The sequence below is a fragment of the Lepidothrix coronata genome, unplaced genomic scaffold (genome assembly GCF_001604755.1).
Source record: "Lepidothrix coronata isolate B3197 unplaced genomic scaffold, Lepidothrix_coronata-1.0 Scaffold131, whole genome shotgun sequence".
Taxonomy (NCBI): Eukaryota; Metazoa; Chordata; class Aves; order Passeriformes; family Pipridae; genus Lepidothrix; species Lepidothrix coronata.
Window position 1 is genome coordinate 1555649 of NW_016690311.1, and position 26517 is coordinate 1582165.

Sequence of the window (26517 nt, forward strand, 5' to 3'; positions counted from 1 at the left end):
TCTTCTGCAAATCTGGTGGTTGGCACAAGTTTCAGACCAGCTGGGGCTGGCAGAGCCTGGTGACAATGTTGGCAGCCCACGGGCAAAGAGGACACGCCAAGAACTGCGTGGAGCACAGTGCAGAAGTGCCACCCTGCCACGCAAAACTGCAATTCCCCTTTGCTGAAGAGGGTGGGAGATAATTACCCGGCAGAGGCCCTGCACGCAGATGTCGTTGGTGTCGGGGCCGCAGGGTGTCCCGTCGATGACGCGGTCCCGCAGCTGGTAATACGCCGTGTTTCCCGCCACCCGGCAGAACAACTTGCACCGATCCTTCATCAAGACTGGGCGTGGGAGGGAGGAAAACCAGAAGCATGTTATCTGAACGTCATCACCCCGAGGTGGCGATGCAGGAGGCAGGATCTGTATCCCCACCCCGGCCACTTACTGCCGCTGTATTTGGGAACCCAGCGCACGTTCGTGGGCAGCCCGTTGATGTTAAAGTGCTTCCCGTCGAAGTCAGCACACTGCTCATCCCGGAAATCCTTCTTCAGCTTTGAGCACGGTTCGGTGTTGCAGGATTTAAACTTCATGCGGCGACCCACACAGTATTTCCCACCATTTTTGGGCCTGCAGAGACAAGATCAGGCTAGACATGAGATGAAATTGCAGTTCTGCACCTGCTCAACACAGTCAGGATTTGCAACACCATTTTGCGGGCTCTGTCTCAGTGCATACCTTTAATTATTAGCCTAGGCTGACAAGCAGGAAATGTTATGCAGGTGTCTAACAAAAAGAGGCCGTATATGTGACGCTAAAAAGGGATGAAAAAGGGAGTAATTGCTTTCTGCTGAATGACAACATAGTGAGAGAAGCTAGAGATGAAGAGCAACATCTTCCTCCTCATCTGAGGATTTACTGTCACACCAAGGGATTCTGTCCAGCACCATACTTCCACAACCCCTTCGGTCCTATGAATTTGATGGCTCAGTTTGCATCTGATCTAGTGGTTTGCAAATAACTAAATACCACATGAGAAAGAAGAAAGGGCTTCCTTCCCTGCAGAGGCTGAAAGGCCAGGCAGCACTTAGTCCTTCAGGACTTCTAGCCCCAAATGTTCGAAATGGTAATGTTGGACACTTCAAAACAATTTTATCTCCATGTATTCCAGAAAGCACCAAACATGGCCAATAAATACTTTACCTCCATTTTATAGCAGGATGACAGTGGTATAAACTGGGGAGAGAGATACCATCCAAGCCACATAAAAGCCAGTGGATAAGCCTAGGAGAAACTGTCATTTTGAATTTCCTGACTCCCAGATTCAGGGCTGTAGTCATAAAACTATTTTTGTCCTCATATGCAGACGGAGCCTTTGCCAGAAAACAGATCACTCTGGGGACTGAAAAAGCCTCTACCATTCCAGCTGCTGTCAGCAGTGGTGCAGGAGTGAGTTGCACATCAAAATAACCACCAAACCTACATCTTCTACCCATCCCCAAACAAAACGAGTGCCAGCGCTAGCAAGAAGTGCAGATTAGAAGAGCAACTCACTGGGCTCTGCTATCCTGGCACCCACACCTCCTGCCTTCCAAGGCTGTTCCTCAGGATCAGCTCTGCCTTACTTTGGGACAAGACACCCATCAGTGCCCCAGGGATGCTGTCAGAGTGCATCTTCCCTTGGAGCCCCCTCAGGAGGGAAGCTGTTTTGCACACTTGGAGACCCTTCAAGATGCAAATGAACGAGTGATAAACGGGAACTACCCCTGCCCTTAGCAGGGAGATGCTCACTGTGAGCTCTCCACTTTGCATGCAGCCAGCACCTCTAACAAAAGGGACAGCACCCCCCTGCACGTGCAAGATGGCCTCTACACACAGTGAAACAACAAGTTCCTACAGTTGAACAGAATTTTTTAGCATCTCTACACATCCACCACCTAGGAAGCCCGGCAGTGCCTTTTCTCCCCAAAATAACAATTCTTCACTCTTATGCTTGAAAACTCTTTGTGACTCAAGGAGCAGAGTTCCTGTGAAACAAATGGGGAGACAGAGGCACAGAACAGCTTGCCCTTGCTGAAAGATTGCCTGCAAAGCAGGGAAAGGCAGGCAGACTTCCCACCTCTCCATTAGCACCACACTAGGGATGCTCACTCATTTGGCAGGAGTTGCCTCCTTAAGCGGCTCCAGATGAGATGATGAGAACTACCAGCTACAAACGTGGGATTTTTCCTGCCAGCATCCTCTCCTTGCTGAGATCCACACTGCTGTGGTGCAGACCCTTCCAGTCCTATCCCAAATGCCAAGGGGTATGATTTGTCTTCAGGCACAGCCTGGAGCAATAGCTGGTAACATCAGCTCTACCTGCTCCGAGGGCAGCTCTCATGTGCCACCTGGAAATGAAATGTGTGCCATTTGCAAAGGTTTATGATGCTTCCAATTAAAGCAAGTGCCCGTGATAAAAAGCCCAAGCAACCACACAGTGCCCAGTGCAGATTTCTAATTACATACTGATTTTACACCAGTTCCTAGTGGAGCAAGTCAAAGCCTGGTTTCTACTGATTTAGTCTATTCTCCACCTTGTTGTGTCACACAACTTGAAATAACTTGATTACACCTGGGACCACTCCAGAGCTAACGCAGTGCAGCGGTCCCTGTAATTACTGGGGTTTTCCCACCACTGGAAGCTATCCCAGGGACTATTCCCAGAGCCCAACCTGTAGACTACTCCCATGCAGGCACATTAGCTACCTCCAGCTACAAAGGGACATCTCAACAATCTCACTACACAGCACTTAGGGAAACTTAGCTGTGGCAGCAGCACACTCTAGACCTTGGTGAGTCCATGTCATCCATGGGGATTCATTTTCATTTCGAAAGCATTTAAACCACAGCAGAACTGTTGCAGTTTGACAGAGGCTCTAAGTTGCACAAACCTCTAAGACGGCATTTCTTTAAAAAAAGTTGCAGTTACAACATTGTTATGGTAACCACATTGCTTCCAATATAAATCAATTTAATTAAAATGAAACTTTTAAATACTAAGTTAGTTATGAAGAACTTGAAGGAGCATTTTCTTTTTTAAAGGGCATGTCTAACAAAATCCAAAGATTTTAGTTTCCTCTTCTCTAGACATGACCCCTGAGATTGAGATAACATTGACACACCATGAACTGAAGGATGCTAAAACTTGCCATTGTGTTGCAAACTGTCAGCGTCATAACTGTGGCATTGAATCTCCCCTCAGACAGAGCTGGGAGTCGAAGCACACTCACACTTCTGACATTTCAAAACTGCTCCAAACCACCCTGACAGTTTTAGGGTGTTTTTAAACCAACACTGCTTTTCACAGTGTCTGAGGCAACAGAAAGAGCTGAACCTGAAAAATAAGTCAGCCTTATGTGACATTGATTTTCAGTGTCACAAAGAAATACTGCATACTTCCCTCTACGTAATATTTTATGGATAAACAACAATGTACCACAGAGACAGAAGGGAAAGCAGCACATGCATAGAAATCTCCTTGTCTACTTTCAATCCAGTATCACTCCCTTACAAGCTGCTGCACACACTCCAGCCTCACTGCACTCCTCCCAGTAGCCCAGAAACTCTTAGGCCCAGGGAATGGTGGGGTCTCATCCCCACTCCCACCCCAACAGGTCTTAAACATGTGATGTTTAGTGCATCACCTGCAATCACTAACTTTGAATATTTTCACTTGCAGACCTTGTGGCAGCACCCAACTCCCAGGAGTCCAGGAGCACCAGGTACAGGCACCCCTCCAAGAAGTGCTGTTTTGGGGCTGCTTTGCACTTGCTCACCCCCATGGGTGGCACCTCTGCCTGGGAGCACAGGCAGCCACAACGAAAGGCCCCTGGAGAATTTTAACTGCAGGGCATGTGTGTTCATCTGCCCATGTACCTGTCCTGTACATGTACCATGTACCTGTGCATGACTGCAGAAAAATCTGTGAAGCTCTAGTGTGCACAGGTTAGTCTGAGATATCCTGGGAAGCCCTGGGACTGGGAATTGGTTGGTGTGCTGCCAGTGGCCAGCACAGTCATCTATAGATGTGTTGAGACAGCTTTCAGCACAGGTGGATACTTTTGTGATGGACTAAAATGCAAATGTGATCTGACTCACATCCAGAGATAACACTCCCCCATCCAGAGAGCCATTCCTGAAAACAGGGCTCCTGGTAATGACACCTTATCAAATATATCCTTTCCCATAATTCTGCAGCTATGTCTTTCTGTTGAAACCAGGGCTTACACCATGAACCCTCTAACAACGACACACTGCAGCCATAGGCTTTGTCTACCAGCCAGCCTTGAATTCCCAAGTGGCCAAACGCAGTGGGAAGGGTCTGGTCTGGTTAGTGAATACATTCCTTCAGTGTATGTCAAAACACAGTCTGCTGCCATTCCAGAGGCTTATAGCTCTTCCTGCATCCCTGCAAGATATTCATCCAGGTAGGTGTCAGAGCACTTTACAGAGACAGAAGCTGTAGCCTTACTTTCTGCACTACAGTGGGAATGGGTGTCATTTTCAATGCCAGATTTTACTGGATGCAAGATCCGACTCCAGATCCCTGTGAACAGAAAAAGCTTTAAAAAGCTAAACCATCTTTGAATATAAAAGATTTACTGAGAACTATTTCAGACCTTAAATGAGCTTTCTGGGTTGGGTTTGCTGCCTTCTACAACAGAGGAGAAATTCTGTATATATTTGAAATACTTTGAAAAGCAAGTGAGGTGAGAGAGCACCCAGGAGTCTCATCCATTTGAATTGTCTCAGCAGTCCCATGACGACACGGATGGTGGGAGCTCACACTGTGATGTCAAATTACAGGCACAAAACAACAGCCAGTGTAAAGTTGTGTGGATGGTGCTGGGGCAGACGACTCCTTGTGGATACCTTGAGAGGAGTTGGAGAAGAGAGGCCATGCCCAGCACATGGCTCATGAAAAGGGGCCTGGAAAGAACCACTATCAACAATAAGCACAGAGGATTTCTCGGGCAGGTTGGTGCCGAGTGTATTTAGATGCTCTTGCAAATCCCAGCCAAAGCAATACGCCTCCCAAAGCACCAAGAGACAAAACACAAGCTATGAGAGAAGATGGAATTTAAAATCCCTCGGCTAGCCTTCAGGATAAAGGAGATTTTCTATCACAAAAAGCTATCAGTCCAAACAGATGCCCCTTCGTAAGATGGGAATACATCTCACTGACAGCATCCAAGTTTCGGCAGCAGAGCTATTTTTGATCATGGAAAGATACTTTATTTTTGTCTCTCTGTGGCTACTGGAAGACCATATGGCATGTGCTGACTCAACACAGCCAGAGGAGAATCCCTTTGCACTTGTGTGTTTCTTAGCATCGTTTTAATTAATGTGCTGGTGTCCTACTCCCTAAGCTTTGACCCTACTCTTTCGACACTTGCCCAGCCGTGCTGAGCAGCCTCTCCTGTCACTACACCACTGGTGTCACAGCTACAATCTCTCTCCCTTCTCCCATTAGCAGTGATGAAACTGTCACTGGTACATCCCTAATGGCAACTTCCTTGGCAGCAAGCCATCCAACACCAATGATGAGAAAGAGGAGTCAGCCTGCTCAATCTTTTCAAGACCCTTCAGTGCAACCAGCCCTGCAGACCCCTCTACTCTCTGTCTCAGTCCCAAACAAGAGCCCAGAAAGCCTCCTGCCCACCACCCCTTCTTCTGAAAGAAGGTAGTTCAACAGAAACCAGCACAATTCACAATTTATGTAAACAGGCTGTTTTCATACCAGTTGCTCAAGCTATTACTAATATTTCGTCAGCCACATATTTGTCTACTTGAAGCCCACGGCAAAACTCCCTGCCATTTCAAAGAGTGCAGGATTTTGCATTCCAGGCTGACAGCAAACATTTTTGAGGGTCACTTTTTAATGGGGCACAGATTTCTGCTGAGGTTTGGCTAGTCTGCACCAGCTGAAATGTAACTGTATAAAGGATCAGATGCAAAAGGAGCCAAAAGCTGCAAAACCAGTCAAAGCAGGAGTAAAATGGTAGAAAACTGTATAAAAGCCGGCAGGAACAGCTGCAAAAGCAGTCAAAGCAGGGATAAAATGATGAAAAAGGATAAAAACATGGCTCCTTCTTTTCTCCCTCCTTTCTAAATCACAACTTTGGTGGAAGAAAAACACCTCTGGAAGTGGGATCCCAGCTGTGCCTCCACAGGAATACAGGAGGCAATAAACCCATGCAGAGGTATTAGATTTTTCCTTAGCTCACTGTTGAATGGATGCCTTTTAGAGCACTTTGCCCACAAACCAAACCTGTGCCCGGCTCCTCCTTGGTTCCCATCCAAGCTTATCCATGCCAGGAAAAGCCACCCATGCCCAGAGCAGAGTCACCTGTCCCTAGGGCACACAAGGGTTGGGGACAGACCAAAAGGGGATTTCAGCCCATTTGGGCAGCCCAGCTGCTTTTCCCCATTTCACCCACTGGCACTTCCCCTCCGTGCACTTACTCGGGCCTGTTGCACTCTCGTATCGCCGTCTTTATGCCGCCACCGCAGGTCCTCGAGCAGGTCCCAAAAGGGCTCCATGTCCCCCATGCTCCGTCTATCACCGGTGCCTCTCGCTCTTTGGGCACACACATCCCAAACCGGCAGTGCTGTGTGCAGGGAAACATGGGAAAGGTGGGTTTGCGTTGCTTTTGCACCATGAGCCGACCAACAGCCCCCAGCCCGGGCGACGACTCAGGCTCGCTCATTTCCCAGCCACACACAATGATTTTGCAATCAAATAAAGCTGAACTTCTCTATGTATCTTTTCTGTCACCCCCGTATTTTAGTTTCTCTGCACCCTTAAATGGCAAAGTGAAGGCAAGGTGCTGAGTCCATGGAATGATTTATGGGATGAAGACTGAGGACAACAGCAACCACTGAATATTCCCTGTTTACTGGTGCTGAACAGCACGGCAAAGCTCATGGCACTGGCTTTTCAAAAAGCTGCTTATCTGATTTCCTGGAGAGCTGCAGGAACTGTGCCGTGTCAGGGGAGGAGACAGGCAATGAGGACAAAACACCAGGGAAACCTCAAACCTCCCCACAGCTATCCAAAGCAGGAAAGGAAACTTCCAAATCTAAAAGGCAATTAAAATAGAAAAACAAATTCCTCAATCCAAAGTCTTTTTTTTTTTTCACTCAGTCATAACATGGGACTTGCCAAGACCTGGTCTACCCTTCTGTATTTTAGCTATGACTCTTGTTCTCTTCTGTTTGGAAAACTGCATAAAGTCATCATGGCAAGCCCTTGTCCTGTTCTCATGGTATAAATTGTGTCCTTTGGGGTATGTTTGCTAGATTGACTACACAGACTTCTGGAGAGGTGAGCTCTAGGGGAGAGTCACCTTCCAGCCCCCCCAGAGTGGATGGAAAAATGTCCCCAAGACCCGTGAGAGCAGGACTTCCCTCTCACTGAACAGTGCTCACTAAAGTGGATTTAAACACAGAGACATGCAGATACCTAAATCTTTGCAATTATAGGAAGCCCAAACATTGCTGATTGCTCACAGATTAGAAGAGGCTACAGACTTAGAGAAGAATATAGGTAGAGCATCATTAAAATATTCCCTTGCAATATTTTGCTGCATCAAGCAGGGAAACACCTTATGATCTTTATGGCAACAGGGTCAAATTTACTGATGTACAGTGTTTTTCCAGCCCTTTCACTAATAGCACAAGGTTGTGTCACGACACACCATGAGCTCATGCCCCTTTTTTGGACATCCTTATGAGCCACTTTAGATAAAGCTGTTTAGGAAAACAGAGCAAAAGCAAGCTGTCACAGGGCTGTGCATACAACAGGACACCAGCTCTGCAGCACACTGAACACCTTTTGCCACGATGGCCGACCTGTTGCATTGCTTTGCTGATGAAGAAAGCTGATCCTGGGTGCATTTGCCCACAGGCCTGGTTTGCAGGACACCTGAAGAACTCATAGCTTGAGTCCTACATGTGATGTTTTCTCAGAGACGAGCATGGTCTTTGGGCTGCAACATGCCTTAGATTTGCTTCCATCTGAAGATTTGATTCCCCAGACAAAAAACTGGCTAAAAACCATCAGCTACAGTAAAGGACAGCAATAAAATCAGCTGCAATACCTTTCTTTGCTGCAGGACAAACCCTTATGATGCACAACTCCTCCTGGCACTAGAGGTTGAAAACCTGAAGGCTGGGGACCCCTAGGCCAGCCCTGTACAAGGACAAAGAGGTCCCACAACTATCATCAAAGTACAAAAATACATGACACCAACCCAACAGAGCTGTCCCAGAGGAGAACTTCTCACAGCAACGTTGATGCTCACAGCTCAATATATAACCAGAGTCATGCTTGGCACCACTGACCCAGAGAAGACGACTGAATAGCTAACTAGTGAATGAACACAGCTAACAGACCGTGACATGACCTATATGTTTCCCATCCCATGGTTGAGAATTAACCAGGAAATCACCTGCATCCGTTGATTTTATTAAAAACTGGGGGGTTGGAGGTGATGGCAATTCAAAGGTGGGGAAAAGAGCAGCTGTTTTAAATAAACAGCAAGATTAGCTTATGGAAACGCAATGGTGTTTCTTGGAACCACACTGTGAACAGTCTGGCTGCGCAACCTCTGTGCCTTTCGCATTTTAAAAATAATTTCTATGTTGAGATACAACAGAAAAACTAAAAAGCTTGCCAGGATTCTCTTTCCTATGAGCTTAAAGATCACAGAATGAAGAGAATAAAAGGGGTTTTGTCTGGAGCAAATTCAAAATATCTTAAGACACACAGCTGAGCAGGAGAGCACTGGCAGGGATGGGAGACACTACAACAGACTTTCCTTTCCTTTGTCTTGCCACTGGAGTCCCAGATAATTCACCAAATCCAGCTCCCATCCTTGGGCTGACTGGCTGAATAGAGTAGCAGGGGGCAGACAAGGGCTGTGAAGCTCCATGCATGCATAACAGATACGCTACCTGCTGCCATACGGCAGGAGACACAAACGATTACTATTCCTCTCTACTCTTCTGCTATCATTCTCTAAACAGCCCTGAAAACCACAAGAGAGAGAGAAAGGCCCAAATTTACAACCCCCTTTATTTTCTTTCAGTGATTTATCTCCACCCAACAATGAGCTGGTGCTGTGAAATGGTAAAACCACCCCATGGTGCTCGCCCAGCAAAGCCAAACTCTGAGCTGGGCTTATGGCTTGATTTAGCAAAACCAAATTCAGTGTTCTCACATGCAAAATATGTGTAAGTTAATACTCTTGTGTTGTTTTAGTGTCCTTGATTTAGGAGTAAATTTAGAGCCCGGTTAAATCTACATCCCAGTAGTTTTAGCTAGATTTTTTTAGCTATTCAGGCTCCCTCATTTCCAAAGATATCTCCATAAAAAATGGCATGGTATTTTCTCCATCTGCCAACCCATACATCACAGGCTTTAAACATGCAGACTTGAGGCATTAGTCAGCAAGCACCAGTTTGATGGGGCTCCTGGCCACAGCAGAGTACCAAAATAGCAATTTATTCCTAGGAAAAGAACTCTGGACTCGCACCTCAGCACTTTACAAGCCCAAGTAAACACCAAAGAGGAGAGAGTTTATGATGATCCAAACTTTAACATTGAATTAGACCAACACACAGATACAAGAATTACTCTGTAAAGCCCTTTTGTGAGAACACATTCAAATGCCTGAACACAAGTAGGCTGCATTAGCTTTTCTTAAGAGCCCATCTGCTCTCAGCTGAGAAGTTCAGGTCACACTTGTCTAATTTGTCTAAACTTGTCAAATTGTCTAAATTTGTGGGCTGAAATGTTTTTGCTCACACGGTCTTTTTATTAAGAGCCATGCAGCTGGACAGTGCCTCTTGCATGACATGGGGTAACTGAGGGAGTGCTAATCTGCTCGATTGCAGTTGTTTGCACATCACTCTGGTCACATCCAAGGGTAACTGCAGGTTTGTTGGAAGAAAATTGCAGCCCAGATTTTTGGAATTTCAAGAAAATAGTAATTTCTGACCTTCCAGCGGTGAGCAGACCCCAAGCTCACCAACAGAGAAATTGAGGACACAAAGTCTCAAGTCACAGGGACTCCACAGATAACTAAGCTTTATCCTGTGCCTCAAAACAGGGGGGATTTCACACAAAAACATTAGAGATTCCAACCACATCTCTAATGTGCATTCTCAACAATAAAAACAAACATGTTGACTGCACTTTTCCCTAAGAAAGAAAGGCAAATTGATCCATGATGCTCATTGTCCTGAAGGAAATCAGTCAAGTGTCATTGAACAATCAAGTTTTCAGATGCATGCAACACAAGATTAATTACCAAAGAGTCTGTATGGAAAATTATATCTAAAATAGCATCCAGAATTTTTATTAAAATATATATGAAAGACTATGATTTAAAACTTTGACTCTTTCTAAAGAAAACTTATTAATATTATTATTATTGTTGTTGATTTTAAGAGCCAGAAAAGTAAAATTTTAAGCTGTACCATGTAGAATAACATCACACTATTTTTACTAGAACCAGATGGAGAATAGTTTTGTTCAGACACAAATGATGAGAACCAGTTAGCATTTTTATTCAAAAGCTTCAGCATTTCAATAAAAGAAAAAGGAAAATCATCTAACTACTTTTCTCCAGATCTGAACAACTAAAAATTAAATACTTACTCTAAAAACCACAATGCTAGCTGGAAATTAACATTGCACATGGAAATCAAAAGTTTCTATGAATTACTGCCAAAAATGTTCCATACAGAAAATGTCAACCAATTCTATATTTTACTCTGAAGTTGTCAAGATGAGAAGCCAGCTGACAAGTTTATGTTACACAAAATTACTAATTGCTCACATCACATAGCAGATTTCTAACAAAAGCTTAGGGAAGCTTTGCAAAAGTTTTGCTCAAAAGTTCACTCAAGGGCATTAATTTAAAAAGATAAGCACTCCAGAAGGAATACCTGCTTTAAACAGTGTTATGCCAAGCAGTCAATTTTAATCACATTATCTGGGCTAGAGATGATCCAGGCACAACAGGCTTAAAACACACGGAGCTGCTTTGGGCTTCCACCCTTGCAGTCAGGGCTGTACCCCACACAGCTGGCTCTGGGATAGGATGATTTTGACTGATATGCTTAGCTGAGCCCTAGGAAATACAGCTACGAGGCACAAACCACCAGGCACTACAGACCTTTCCAGGCTCACATTCTGTCCCATCGGCCCAAGGCGTGTGCTGGGTTCGACATCCCTTGTGAGCACCATCGACGTTGATACACCAAAGTCGTCGACACTGCATCTGCTTAAATGATTGAAAAGATCAAAGTATTAAGTATGAGCCACAGGCCTTACCAGATAGATGATTCTTTATGAAATTATCCCCCTAGGATTTATCACTAACTCACAAGCTTGACAGTAAGTTGATGGATTGTGAGCCTGCCATTCATCCAACCCCAAGAGACCTTATTTTGCTCTGGCAAAAGCAGGAAAAAAAAAGGTGCAAAATTTCACTTACCATATAGGGGCACACTTGAGATCCGGGTCCAAAAATTAACTCACATTGTTTGTTGACATCATAAATCAGCCCCGGGAGCTGCTGAGGCAATGTGTAAGTTCTTGATGAAGGTTCATCAAGCAAACACTCTCCATAACCAGTGCTACAACACAAATCAGAAAAATGGTGTTAAAACAGGAGGCAATAAGATTAAATCCCATTGGTATTTGCCCAAATTAGCCTTAGGGCAGCTGCACACCACATTTGCCATATTTAACAAGCACTACAAGAGCTACTGCAAACTCAAGCACAGGAGGGTATGTTACTCATCCACCACCACCCCCGTGCTGTGACAGCAACCATCCACCACAGCACAGTCAGCTACCCTGGCAAAAGCATTTCTGAATGTGCACAACCTGCATTTAGTTGCCGAGCAAGCACTGGTACATTTTTATAAAGAATTCAGAAAGAAAAATCATTGATTAGCAGAACTGCCCAAGGGACTGAGCTCCTGGATTTGCCAAAACACCATTGTGGCTCTTGTTCTGTTCCACATCAGCACACACAGGAAGAAGACATCACGGCAAAATAGGTGATCACTATGCATCAAACTGACCCGTGGGCTCCTGGAACGGTGTTCCCACCATGGATTAGTGCCAGGGCTTTATCTTGACCTGTGGAGCAGAAAGGCAGATTCAATCTGCCTTCTAAAACACAGCTCCGTATCTGGGCCACGGGGCTTGGAAAAGTCACTCTTCAGGTTTGAGGGGCACACACAGTCCATAAAAGCAATATCCATGTGGGAAGACTTATTCTTCCCCATCGAGAGGCCGGTCCTTGCCAGCCTATCAAGAGGCTGAACCGGCAGGGACTGGATGCCAGGGGTGCATTCCTGCTCTATGTAAAGGATGTGTGCACACACAAATCCCTCTGATTTCCTCTAAATGCTGCACTCTAGGACTTCAGAATTACTGAAGAACTCCATGGGACACATGCACATGTAAAAACAGCCCAACACATGCATATGCAAGGCCTTACTCCAGAAATTCAGTGATGTATTTCCTACTGCATTTTGACCACATCCAGGGATTGGTGTAGAAATTCAGTGTTGGTGCCATGACGTGCTGTTGATTTTTACCCCCATCTTCCTTGCATTTCAGATTGTCATCGTGTGGCATGTTAAAACTAAGAGAAAAAGAGCAGAGAAAAGTAGAGTCACTTAAGAGTGACTCTTAAGTATGTCAAGTATTCAGCATAGCAAGAGCAACACTGTGAACTAAATGCAAGCAAACCCAAGAATTTTTCCTAGATATGCTGCTGACAGATATTACAAAATAAAAGTATTAATATGCACATATTCACAAGTGTCAACAAACATTGCTTAAACAGGGTTCCCAGCACTCATGTGCAAAAAACTGTGCAGCACCCTGCTAAGCTCTCCACACCGTGACTGCATATATTTAGCCAGACAAATCCTCAAGGGAGCCTGGAGCAAGACGCAATTCCAGCTGCAGTTTCCTGTTCAGCTGATGGTTGCTATCATGCAGACAGGCTGGAGTCTGGCTCCACCTTCATAAAAATGGCAAATACTCTGGAAGTGAGCCACAGAGCCAGGATTTGATCTGAAGGAGTAAGTTTCTGAAGGAGATGAATGACTTGAGCCCACCAACCACTGCTGGCTGAGGACCCTTGGGCACACCGGCAATACCCTGTGTGGGATGCAAAATGTTTTCTAATGCTGTTGAATGCCTTGGGCCATGCTGTTGCCTAAATAGCCTTGCACCAGGGATAGACTTGGCTCTTACATTTATGTGGCAGGTTTACAAAATGCCATCAAGCATTGATATCAGCAGAAATCCAAGCAAAGTTTGCAGCACATGACATCTTGAAGAATGTGGTAAATACACTAACGGAGACAGAACGGCTTAAAGCACTGTGCTGTTTGAAGTGGAGAAGGGGAAATGACCTGGTGTGATCCTGTATTCCAAGGCTGGGGAGTTTATATTCCATTAACATGACTTCCAACAAACCACCTTTACTCTCTATAAAAGGGCACAGAGGCATTTCCTGCTTTGGAGCACCGCTAACCCCTCCTGTAGCTGCCCTGCAGCTATGGGGCAGCATTAGTGAAGGAATTAGCCACAGGTTAGGTGTGGGGAATGCCAAACCTTTGGGGACTTTCTGTCAGGAAGTGTCATTTAAACAAATACTACTGTGGTTAAAAATAGAGTCTCAGCCAGCTCTCTGTGAAGAAGAACGGAGTTTAAAACAATGAGAGATCTGTTCCCAAGTACTCATGCATCCCACACTTACAGACCCCCACTGCAAACCAGGCGTGAGATGGCTTGGGACTGAACCAGCTGCCTAAGGGTTGCAGCCACGGGGTAAAGGACTACGTGATCTAAGATGATTTTTCTCACTACCTGTCTCAAAAAATGTCAAAATCAGTTAAAAGAAATTTTCACTGGAGGAGGTGTATCTTGAATGACAGCATCTCTGTTGGGGATGTCCAGCAGCACAAGACTTTCCCTGGGAAACAGTTCAGGAGGTGGGTCAGGCTCACTTATACAGCCCCATCACCTCCTAGATGCCCTGGGTAAATCCCACCTTCACACACAGCTGCTGCACTGCCTTCAGCAGCACCACACGAAGCTGTGGGATGAGCTGTGGCAGGCTGAGGACCTGCTCTCAGAGGAGACTTCAGTCTCAAAAGGTAGTCAAAATGTGCCTGTGTCCCTCGCCCGGGTCCTCCCCAAGGCACCCAGCACCTCCTAGCTCCAGCCAAATCCTGGCTAGTCCCAGTGGCTTGGCTAGGACACCATGTCTGCTGAGGCAGATTCTGCTGACATCCACACGTAGATATGAGAAGACACAGTAATAAGGGACATTTTGTTAGCTCTCGTCCCTTGCTTAGGTGCTGCTTGGGGTACTCTATCATTCATCCTCCCCAAAACATGGCCCTGTTGGTTTTGCTGCTCTCAGATAGGCTTTGGAGCACCCCACAGTTTCATCTTCCTCAGTGGTGCATCTTCTACCCAGGTACATTTATCTCCTCTCAGATAATTAGGCTCAGCAGGTACCAATTCCCAGCCTGGCTGGCAAGCCCTAGTTAGCACAAATCTCGGGCTATTTAAATGTAAATGTATTTACATAAAACATACACATGGCCAAGTTCATGTGCTATTGTGAAGGCAGTGCTCAGTCCATTATCTTCACTAATTGAACAGCTCCTGTATGGGTCACAGACTGTGCCCAGCTCTGCCAAACCTAGGAGAGAACAAAGAGGATTACAATAGAAAAAGAAATGTCACCCATGGTTCACAGGCAACTAACATTGTCACTACAAAAAAAGTTGCTAAAAGACAAAGAAAAGGTTTCTCTTACCCAGAGTATCACATTTGTTGTGCGCTCTACAAATATCCTGTCTGAAAGCAGAACAGACCTGACACATTAATTTTCAATGCAGCAGTGAGTTAAGGTACAAGTACAATAAAGCAGTTAAAAACAACTATTGGTCCTTCAAGGGACCTTCTCATGCAGGTTTGCCACATCATCCAGAGTCCAAATTAACCCCCTACCATAGTCAGAGTTTTTCCATCTTATGCTGAACTCATGGGCAGACTTTAGACAGTCCTGAATCTCTCAAAGTCATCTATTGCTATGGTGGACACATCATCCCAATTCTGCTCACAGTTACACCACTCCCACAATTGGAAATGTCCTTACACCCACATCAAGACCTGAACATTTCCCATAGCTGGATGTGTTACACACTCACAGTCTCTGACACATGACTGGCTACAGTTGTTATGAGAATATTCACCACACCTGGTAACAAGCACAGCTGTATCATGTTGAAGGTGACTTCCTTCTGGGTGGTTCTGGGATTGCTGCCACTGGCAGAAGTTTTTTAATGTAGTCTGGGCGTTGTAAGATATTGCAGGACCATCCTGATAAGCAACACACAGAAAGCAGATATTTTAATTATTCATCACAATGCTCACTACAAATGCCATTGCCAAACAGAAGGTGAAGAAAATCACTTCCATTACCTGCTCATTATGTATCACGACCAATTTCACAATAACAATATTAATTAAATTTCCAATGCTTGGATCTTTGTAGATAGAAGCCACCTGTTGCAAAAAGCAATATTCGAAATTATTGCTAACATTCAAGGAAACAAACAATTAAGAGAACACAATCATGTTTTCCATTTTATAACTGTTTTTCTCCTGAGCTGCTGCTCTTCTACCCCACTCAGCACTATGATGCTGTTTGGAGAGACCTCCTGCCAGAAGCACAATTTTAGAATGAAACAAACCTGCTGGTATCACAGAAACCCAGCATTTCCTTTTGCTTTATCACACATTTCACTAAATTACAGGATCATTCTGCTCTGACATTCAAAGACCACCAACCAAGACTGTCAAAAGCAACTTTCTCGAGTGCCTGATTTTGACATGGACAGTTTCAGACCACATATTCACTGCACATCTACCCTCAAACAGGATGAACATCCCTCTAGTGACACAACTGTGCAGGATACCCCCTTCCAGTCACTCTGCATCTACAGAGCTGCTTATTTGGGGACTGCACTACTGCATCCTAGTACCAGCAGCTATTAAAATGCTTGTCCTCAGCCTGGAAAGCCAACTCTACAACTATGCCAAGGATCAAGGTGACCACAGGCTTTTTCTCCTTGCAAGAGCAAGGGAGGTGAGGCAACTGCATAACCTATGAGCATCAGTCCCCTGGAAGGCACAGTGCCCAAAGAACCCTTTTAAAATTCCGCTTTTTCACATGAATTTAAATAAAAAAGAAGAGTACACTATGTGGACTAAAGGGCCAGTGATATTTCTCATGCTGCCTGGCATTCAGAAAGATGGGAGAGGTGTGGGAAGGATTAGGAAACATGATGGGTCTGGGAAAGAAGACTCCAGCCAATATTTCCCAGCCAAATTTTGCTGTAATCCCAGCATTATCTCCATGCCTAGCCAAGGCAAACTAATGGTGTTGCACACGAATGCAGCAGAAAGGGGCTCTGTGACCACTGGAGAACGATTTGTGGGTGGATCTGCTCCCCCTGGTTGAATACTCACTATTGACATCAGTGTTAAGACGTAGTGCTGTAGGTTGGCTCCATGGTAGGCGACCATCCTGCTGTCAGCCACCACCATCACCTCCACAAACCGCGGGTAGGAGAGGAACCGCTTCGTTCTCTTGTGGCTCTTCTTTTCACCGACGGTCCCAGTCTTGTTGCTATCGCCAGAAAAAGAATTCACTTCCAGGCTGTGTTTCAACATCTCCACGTCAGATAATATGCTGCTTTCTGCCCACTGTCTTCTCCAGTGTTTCCGCTTGTTCTTTTTGTGACTGTGCTCATGATCTATGGTTAAAACACAGATAAAAACAAAGTACGTTCTGGAGTGAATAAAATACCACATGCATGTTATGTCAAAATACCTATTATTACTTCAACAAAGAGTTAGCAGCTCACTGAAAGAGAAGCATTCTGTGGAAGCTCACCATGTAATCCAACATCCAAGGCTCAAATTTTAAAGTCATCCTGGGGAAGCCACTGGCACTTAGAGGTGGACATTCCTGTCAAGGCTTCCCTGCAGCAGAGCTGTCTCCTTGCCCGTGCAGGAGGGATGGAGCCTGGTGATGGTAATTAGCCACCACAGCAGCCGCGTGAGGATTCTGGGCACGTCCAAGGTGGCCAGGAAACCACAGGAAACAAAGGTCCAAATCCTGTATTTCTAACTCAGGCATGAAGGACGGCAGGATTTGGCCTTCATAGCGAAGCAATTATATATGATTTATTTCTGTCTCTAACAATAACACGGCTGGGCTTCAGTTCTCCCCCTCCCTTTATTATTCTGTGCTACAGGAATGGTAAAGGTCATCTAATAGCACAGCTGCCACTGGCGAAAGAATAGAATTCAGGAAGTTTCACATATACTGCTTTTGATATTCAATTAGGCCAAACATAAAAGCAGCCTGAAAATATACTCCATGCTGATACAAAGACGACAAAGTGAAGAGGGAGAACAGGCAAATAAAACATATGGAACATGTACAATTAAGATTTACCATCTGATTAGTATGTAATTATAGCATTATTTAAATGTAAGAGCAAAATCAGTCTTATTTGATGCCACTTAATTTTTAATCAGTTCATCATAGGAAGTAGCTAATTGAATGTGATTCATCCATGAGAGACTGTTCGTTTCTGCATTTAATATAAAGCCAGATCTGAACTACTCATCTACAACTCCAGGCTACAACCCTCACGCTCTTTGTAGTTTTAGTTTAATTTCTTCACGGTGGTGAAAAATATCAGATTTCCGTATCTGACCCACTGAGTAGGTTAGAGGAAGCATAATATTAGGGAACAAAGGAATATTCAATGCTCAAACAAGATTGAAATGATAGGAAATTTCTTAGTTATTTTTCCTGGGGAGTTTCCTTTTAGGAATAGTTGTAATAATTTCCAAAAAGAAATACATTCTCTAATATCACGGCAGGCAAAGGAGATCAGCCAGCTTCTACCTATGTGAAAAATACTATCCTTTTGCCCTGTGTGTAAATAGTCAACAGAGTATTTAAGAATTAAATCCTGTTTACTGTGAACTACCAAAGTCCTATAAATTCTTCTTTCTTGATATAGTCCAGACCACCTTAATACAGCAGAGAGTCCGCAGTTATTTGAGTAAGAATTCGAGAAAGCCAATGGCATTTGTGGTTATAATTGGATTGCCCTAGTTCCTCTGCTCTAATCAATGCCCTTGTGTTGGCAAGGTTGTGCTCTCATGCTGGCACAGCTTCGTGGGCAACCATGACATTATCCTGACTCATTCAGTGCCAATCAGTGTGGGAAGCCAACTATGCATACAAATAACTTAAAGGTGAGAAGAAGACCAGACTGAGGAGAAAGCGCTAACCTCAGTCCTTCAGCCAGTTCCCCTCCTCTCTGCACCCTCAGCCAGCCACTTGACTTTCCCTTTTAAATAACTAACTTCCAAAAGGAGCAGGTGCTCAAGGAAAAATATGTTAAGGATGAGGAGGTGCTCAGCGAGGCTCTGAGGACTGTGGTGTGAAGCCAGAGCTCTGTACCATCCTCTACCATGGCTCCACAGAGCCCCAGGTGGGACAATGAGGCTCAGGTGCCTTCTTCTCTGGCCTGCCTAGCAGAGGGAGGTTAGATGGCAAAAGAAGAGGGAAACGCAAAGGATTCTTTGCAGACACCTATTACACAGGAGGTGTATAAAAGAAATTAACTGATATTCACTGGGCTTGCAATGAAAACCTGCAGCTGGTATCGCACACAAAAAGCCCCAACAAATCCACCCATAACCCAGCGAGACCCACATGAGATGCAACGTCTGGTTCCAAGAGCCCTGACCTGACCCACCATGCAGGAGAATCAGAGTCCAACACAGCCAGGTATGCCCAGCACAGAGCAACAACTACCTTCCTTTTTGTTGCAGAGATCTGGCACAGTGTCACAGAGTCATTTAGGCTGGAAAAGACCCTTAAGATCATCAAGTCCAATCATTAACCTAATGCTGCCAAGTGTCGGTACAGTATCAGTGCTCTTCCCCCATCCAGCACACAAATCAGATAAATCATCCCTTCAAAAACATCGTACTTTTTTCCAGGCATGATGCCACTCCAGCGCTTGGAGCATGTTATTTGGACAGGTCACGTATTGTGTGTTTGCCAGCCTGGTTACTGGAAAACCAGGCACCAGTGATGTGGAAGCACTGCTCATGAAGCCACTCCCGGACTTTGATAGTAGTGAGATGTTATCTTCACCCATCTTTCTTGCATATAACTACACTCAGAGACGGTGCACATTCACCTGTAAAAACCTGAATGCTAATGGCTGTGCACTGCTCTCAGCCCATCCATAAAACCCCCACATTAATGGAAGCTGCACACAGGCACTGCCAGTACTCTGTGTACCTGATGCTGGTGATATCCCACTCCACTACGATGGCCACAACAGCACTGCTCTGACTGAATGGTGCAATGTGCTGCCCTTTGATCAGACAGAAGTGAAAATCTCTCACATTACACTAGAAAACTGCAGTTTTACAGCTACAGCTTCCTACTGCCACACACACCACCAAAAAAAAAAGGGTGTGATATTTTTTCCAACTTGTTTTCCTTTTTTTTCCTATTGTGTTAACATATTAACAGAAATCAAGAAGAAAAATGGTTTGCTTGGCAGGCTCTCAATTCCTGCAATGACCTGAAAAACATCTACCTACACATGGCAGTAATTGGATGGGTTTAAGCAACAAAACATTTTTTTTAATTTGCAGAAAAATCAAACCCCAGTGAGTAGACAAACCCTTTAAACTATGCAAACTATGGATCAATAATTCAAGTATCAGAGGAGCCCATGCACTGATTCAACAGTTCATATTCATTTGAGAGGTGGATAAAGGCTGCTGGCATAATGTCCATTTTACTGCATGCTTTATTAAGACAATCTACGCTATTTCCACTGTCTTTAAAAGACCTGGAGGTGCATCTTAATTCTTTTTCTGCTTGGTTTCTCCTTTGTAATGTGGGACTTAAAATAGAGACCAAATTCTGTGACAGGGATATTCCCTCCTGATGGCATCTTCCCACTCCTGCTATTTATTTTTGCTTGTGCAAGAAGCCTCAGCCCAGAACTCATTCAGCTGATTTATGGATGATTCCTGCTGGTTAATGTACTTTGGATCTATCACAAGAAAGAGGGCGGGGAAGACTCTAGCCCTACATGAGTACTTTGCCTGCATGAAAGGGTGACAGGGCAGAGTCAGGAACCGCTTTTGAAATAGTAACTATTGTTACATTAAAATCAAAGATTTAAAGAAGGAACAATACCTTAACCCAACAGTTCTAATCCTTTCCATTTCTACGTTAACTTGTCCTTGGAATAGAAAGCAATTTGCTCAATTAAATAAGACATGTAACAATTCAAGCAATTCCAGTTCAGCTCCAAGTTCATAAGAGTTGCACATAGCAGGGGAAAAAAGAGAGAGAGAGAGAGTAAGTGAGAGAGGGGCAAAAAAATCTATTCCTTGAGCTAAAAACATTAACATCATCTCCCTGCTAGAAAAGGAGTGTGATCCTTTCAAACCAACTCATGACAATAACTTTTCTGAATGTGTGACCTAGGATTTCTAACAAAGTTTGCTGCTCAGTGGTTGGCCCACAACATTCCTAGACCTGCTCTGATCCAGCTGGGCAGATGAGAAAACTATCATTTGGAAGCTAATTATTTATTGCACACCCCCATAAAGCAGATCAAAATTCAGCTGAGCTCCTTCTGGGCAATCAGTCAGCATGTGACCCATCTCCCTTGACTTGGGCAGGAGCCCCAGCAGCAAACCCTGCCCAAATGCATCGGTACAAGTTCCAGCTACAGTGGCTGGCTGGAATTTACTGCCTCTAGCTGGTACAAAAGCAGCTGTCTAAGTGACTGCCATCATTTGGAAAACAGAGGGGAGAGGCAAAATGGATTTTCCTTCATGCAGAGATCAGACTGGCTGAAATCAAGCCAGATTTTTAGGCTCTTCTTGCCAGGAAAAAGGATGGAAGCTGGTTCCTCTTTAGGACACAAACAGGTCCTAAGCTGGACCAAAGGATTCTTCTAGCCCTGGCTCTGTTTTAGTTCTCTATCAGTATGTTTTATATGTCTAACTACCTTTCAATATATCTCCAGATATATCTCAGATGGATTTGCATGAGGCCAAATTCTCACCTCTGTTACTGTGGGGGTGCTGTTGTAGCAAGCATAAGCCAGAGCTGAACACACCTTCTCTGACAGCAGCTTCGCAGACAACAGTCAGGGATGGAAACAATAACAGGGGACCGGCTGCTGCCTTACTCTGTACCACACTGTACCACCAGTTCTATGAGCAGGACTAATCCTGCCTTCCCTCTGGATAGCTCCTTGACTGTGCAATCAGAGCTGCTGCAATAGATGGAAAGGGAAAACAGATTTTATTGACAGAGATGAGATAATGGCCTACATCAGAAGGGAAATGAAGGATCCAGGCCAGCTGGGATCCAGAGAGAAAGATATTCTGCACTAAGGGTGTAAATGAAAGTTTGCTCAATTTCTCTAATCTGCAAACCAGAAAGTGTTCAACTTTTAATTAACCTGAACCCACTCAACAGAGACCAACTAGGGTTTCAACCTTTGTCAGCAGGAACTGCACAAAACTGCACAGATCAAGCTTTCATGGTTGGAATAATGGCAATGCAGTAAAATATCTGCACTTTCACAAGTGCCACTCTTAGAGCAATACAAAGGAGGGAAGCTGTGATTTCCCCATGTTGTTCATACTTTCCTTTGAATTAGGAAACAGTTTGGTCTCAGAAGAGTTCCCTCCCAAACTGTTACAGGAGGATCAAAATCTTGGGCTTCTAAAAAGATCTCTCCTTTGCTACCAAGAGAAATACTTGCATGGATGAATCATAAGCCCTCATGAACCAGGCACTCCTGCTTGTTAACTTTCTCACCCTTACTCTACTTTGAACTTTGCACATACTCTTCAGTAAGTGGTTTCCTAAGTGTCCAGATGGAGCAACGTTCAGGTTCTCAGACAGGTCCATGTCTAGGAGCACCTGCTGCTGAAGTCAGTCCCACATGTCAAGCCTGGAATTTGTGTTTGCAATATGTAAAAATATTAAGGCCAGAAAGCACGGCTACATAGCTATGAGCAGTTCAGACTGGCATGAAGCATCACTAATGGAAAAATCAACAGTTCCACCCCTATTCACCCACTGCAACCTCTGATGGCTTTGGCTATAGACACCTCAGCCTTGGAGGTGCCAAAGCTCAAGGTGATGCTGAACCCTGATGTCTTGCAGGGTGACCCTGCATTTCTGCTTACTTGAACCAGAACACTTGAGAACCACGAACTTGCAGTTTGCACCAGTCAACTTTTCTCAGTAATAAAATATTCTCTGGTTTGTACCATGCAAACACCAAAGGCCACACATACTCTAGACACTTCCTTTCCTGATGATGAATATCAGAATGCATTCCAGCCTAAAAGACCTTTTTTCTGCCTAGGGTAAAAAGTTGTACATGAAAGCTATTAATTTTGCACAGTAGACAGAAACTAGATTAATGAACAAAACAATAAATTGTGCCTTTAAGAAAGGAAATACTAACAGATGAGCTGAGCATGTGGCAGAAAATGATTCAAGATCATCTTATAGGCAAGATAATTAAATAAGTGCACCTCACCACTGAATTGATACAACATACAGTGCTGAAAACTACTGCAAACCAGTTCCATAATTTACTGGTTTAGGAAAAAAATGAAAAAAAACCAACAGTCTTGTAAAACGGCTAAAAAACCACACGCCAAAATGACCTTGAAATTCACCCTGACCTCGCAAGGGACTGTTTTCTAAAGTACATCCCAATGTTTTTACCTGTGAGCAGACATGTCTGAGCCAGGCTGTGGGTCAAACTGGTATGAATACAGGCACACTGACCTACTCTGGTGGCTTTTCAGCACATCAGGAAAACAGTCAGAGCTGCTGCCTTTGGCACTGCCTGGGCTAATGGGACCTATTTGTCTGCAGATCTCTAGAGGTGACACTTGCTGAGCCCTATTTCTGCCTTGCAAGGTGCCTGAGCACCCAAACTCCCACACTTGCTTGCTCTTAAGGCAACTTTCAACACATAACAGTCTCAAGTCCACCAACATGTTAACCCCACTTGTGTCTAGTGATACCCATGAGGTACCATGCCAACAAGAACAACACTGAGATCACCACAATGTTGTACGGTCACTCAGTAAAAGGTAAGAAAAAATATCCCATTAGAAGGAAAGAAATTGCCCAGCAACTGGCCACAGGAATGCTGGCAATGACAATACAGGCACGTGGGAAAAGAAGTCACAGAACAGTCAGTCTATTTTCAGTAGTATATGCTAAAGGGAACAGGCAGAAAGCATCAAAGTGATTCCTCCCTGCTTCTTCCACCTGCCCTTCTTCAGTGGATGTCCACACAGATGAGGTAAAAGTAGACACAAAACTGCAAGTATATCCATTTTGATTCCAGGAGAATAATATAACTCTGTTCAGTTACGACGTTTAAGTTGCAAAACAATAACCACTCAATAATAATTTGTTTGGTCACAATTTTAGTCTTACTCCTTTAGGGTGCCAGATGGATGCTTAATACATTTTCAATAAGGAATTCTAAACCAAAACCAGTTATGGGAGCTGTATCCTTGACTGCGATCAATTTTTTTAACTGAAGTCAGTCTATTACCTTATTTCACTTGCCAACATCACAATATACCACAAACATTACAGACTGATCCCTTCCCCAGCTCAGCATGGGAAAAGCTTGTGCTTGACATCCCAGGCCCATTTGATCAAGTACTAGTTGGCTCTTACTGTGCTTTTACCTCAATAGGATGCCAGAAATAGAATTAATTACATTGGCATATGGGACTTGTGACATAACTCTCTCCTTTGCTGTTTTTGGGAGGGAAGGAAACCTGAAATAATTAGTATCTGACTAAAAATTACAATTCACTTCCTTAAGATGAGAAACTCTTCTGAGGGAAAGAACGAAGTCAGTGTTTTACCCTGAGGCCAAAAGCAAAGCTGACAGCTTAAACAGACTTTTCAAAGAGCTCAAGGATTGCTCAACCTGGAAGCAAAGGCTTAGGAAAACCTCCCTGCAAACATTCTGTAACCCTGGGGTTACGTGACACCCACCAGTACAGAATTTGCCTGAAGACCTGCCTGGAAACCAGATACCTAGAATGTGAAATTCTGCTGGATTAAGGAGTTGAAAACAAAAAAAAGGGACACAGTTGGAACCAAGACAAACAGTCCAAAAGAAACAGCAAAAATACAAAAGGGCTCTAGACCAACAGCCAGGCTGCAAAGGATCTGTGATTTCACCACGGACCACTCACAAGAATACAAATACTGAATCCTGTGGAAAGGGAATTCAAAGTTTTTGCCTCAAAACTGCTATAAAATAAACATAAAGGGTCTGTAGAAGGAGTAGGAAATTTTCCACCCCTGGCCCCATTCTGCTCCATTGCCAATTCTAACACTGAGTACACACCTTGACCCACAGCAAGAGCTCATCCCCTTCCTGCACCAATGAAAGGCCATGCTTCAGGGAGAGGCTTTAACCACAGTGCCAGATCTCCAACACATCCTCCCCCCAGTCTCCTGATAACACTCTTAACAAACCCATATCCTGGCAACCTCAACCTGGCCACTCCTTCCCAAGCACATGGGAACACAGTGACAGGACCATCTCCTGCTTGTGCCATGGGTTCACCAGTGACTTCCCACGCAGCTGGGTGCCATTAGGAGAGAGATGACAACCATCTGTATGAGCTGAGCGGGCTGGTGCTAATTATCAAGCAGAAACAGGATCACAGTCATTGAGCTGGCAGCACCAGGCATTTGGTTGCTCAAGACACAGGACAGCAATCCTCTGCTCTGGTGGTTTCCCAGTGTCCCAGTGTTCTGTGAGAAAGGTTGTTAAAGTTACTACAAAAGTGTAATCTATTACAAATTACTCATTAATGCAACTGAAAAATCAGTGACATATTACTGATTATGCCACTGGTCCATGTCTAGGAGCACCTGCTGCTGAAGTCAGTCCCACATGTCAAGCCTGGAACTTGTGTTTGCAATATGTAAAAATATTAAGGCCAGAAAGCAGGGCTACATAGCTATGAGCAGTACAGTATAGTATGATTATGCTAGCTCAATGGCAAGACTTGGTTCACACTGATGGTTTCTCTAGTGCCTCTTAGAAACCCTTCTCAGCATGACTTAGACACAGAGCTTCTCTCCTCCTCACCTGGATGGGTATGTGGGGCTTCCCTTTTTGTGCCTTGCCACACATGTAGTGGCTCTCCAGTAGTTGAACTGCTTTAACATCACAACTGAACACCCAGCTGCAAATCTGAGACCCTTTTGCATCCGTTTCTGGCAGGTATTGGGTTGTGCTAAGCCTGGAGCCTGTGCCTTGCAGCCATCTGTGCTGGTAGTACTTGGTGGTTTTTGGAAGCAGCCTCAGCAGGTGAGTCACTGGGCTTTCCCACCTCTGCCGGCAGCAGTGGGGGCACAGCCAGCGCAGCGCAGGTAAGACCTGCTCTGTCCTGCACTCAAATGAGCCCATTTCTAAAACCTCACCACCTCAGCACATATTGCTGCAAGGCCTCTTTGCTGGCTACAGCCCCTTGGCTCCCCTCCAGAAACAGAAACAGCTCTAATCATCTTCCTACTAGTTTGGCACCATCAGTGTTATTGCTGCTTCTGCCTGAGGAGTTTTCCCCATGGTGGATATTCCTGCTTTAAACGCTCTCATTAAGGAACAAGGACTTTGTTCAAGATCCTCACACGCAGCCCCAGAGTCCACATCTAATGCCAGCCTCGGGACAGACACAGCTGGCCAGCAGCAAGTCATGGGAGCAACAGGCACCCACTATACATTTAGTCCTTGGTTTATTCATCTCAGACCCAAGTGAGTCTTCAATATAAAAGAATTATGAAAAATGAGGAAAGGACAGGGAGATATTTAACTAAGGAAGCTGGGAAGGAAATGGGAAGTGCAGATCAGCAAAATGAAGGCAGTGGGTACAAAGAAGGAGCTGCCCAATAACGTTCATTTGGGAGTTCTGCACCAGGGTCACAGAAAATGCTGCAAGGAATTTGCAAAGATTGGAGCAATAGCTGTGCAGGCAGCAGAAGTGGGGCAACAAAAAAGCCCAGTTCTCACAATTATACTCATGGACACAGGGGAATTGTGTCTCAGTGGATGTGAAGGCCATGTCTGTCTCAGAACAAGGGGTGGCTGACAGGCAGAATGATTGGGTAACATTCAGTAAAAGGCTAAAGCTATGATAAAACCCAACAAAACTGGAAGAGCTCCAGAGAAGCCAACAACCAAAACACATATACAAATATATCAACAACAGAAAACAAGGAAAATGAGAGAAAG

General features: G+C 44.6%; 1 protein-coding gene across 7 annotated transcripts in view; it reads right to left on the reverse strand.

Moving 5' to 3' along the window:
• ADAMTS9 (ADAM metallopeptidase with thrombospondin type 1 motif 9) overlaps positions 1–26517 on the reverse strand; it is an 82580-nt gene that overhangs the window by 50530 nt on the left and 5533 nt on the right. For 5 of the 7 annotated variants that reach the window (XR_001876736.1, XM_017826897.1, XM_017826895.1 and 2 more), the window contains 11 exons: positions 16610–16896; positions 15560–15643; positions 15336–15457; positions 14892–14932; positions 14669–14774; positions 12546–12692; positions 11529–11670; positions 11208–11315; positions 6487–6632; positions 428–609; positions 187–323 (listed from right to left, as the gene is read on the reverse strand). Coding sequence is in view for 6 of the 7 variants with exons in the window: in XM_017826897.1 (XP_017682386.1) it covers positions 187–323; positions 428–609; positions 6487–6632; positions 11208–11315; positions 11529–11670; positions 12546–12692; positions 14669–14774; positions 14892–14932; positions 15336–15457; positions 15560–15643; positions 16610–16896 (1502 nt within the window). In the remaining variant the exon portion in view is untranslated. Of the gene's footprint in view, positions 1–186; positions 324–427; positions 610–6486; positions 6633–11207; positions 11316–11528; positions 11671–12545; positions 12693–14668; positions 14775–14891; positions 14933–15335; positions 15458–15559; positions 15644–16609; positions 16897–17036; positions 17152–26517 lie in introns of those variants that run through there. The other 2 variants (XM_017826900.1, XM_017826896.1) reach the window with 2 other exon arrangements.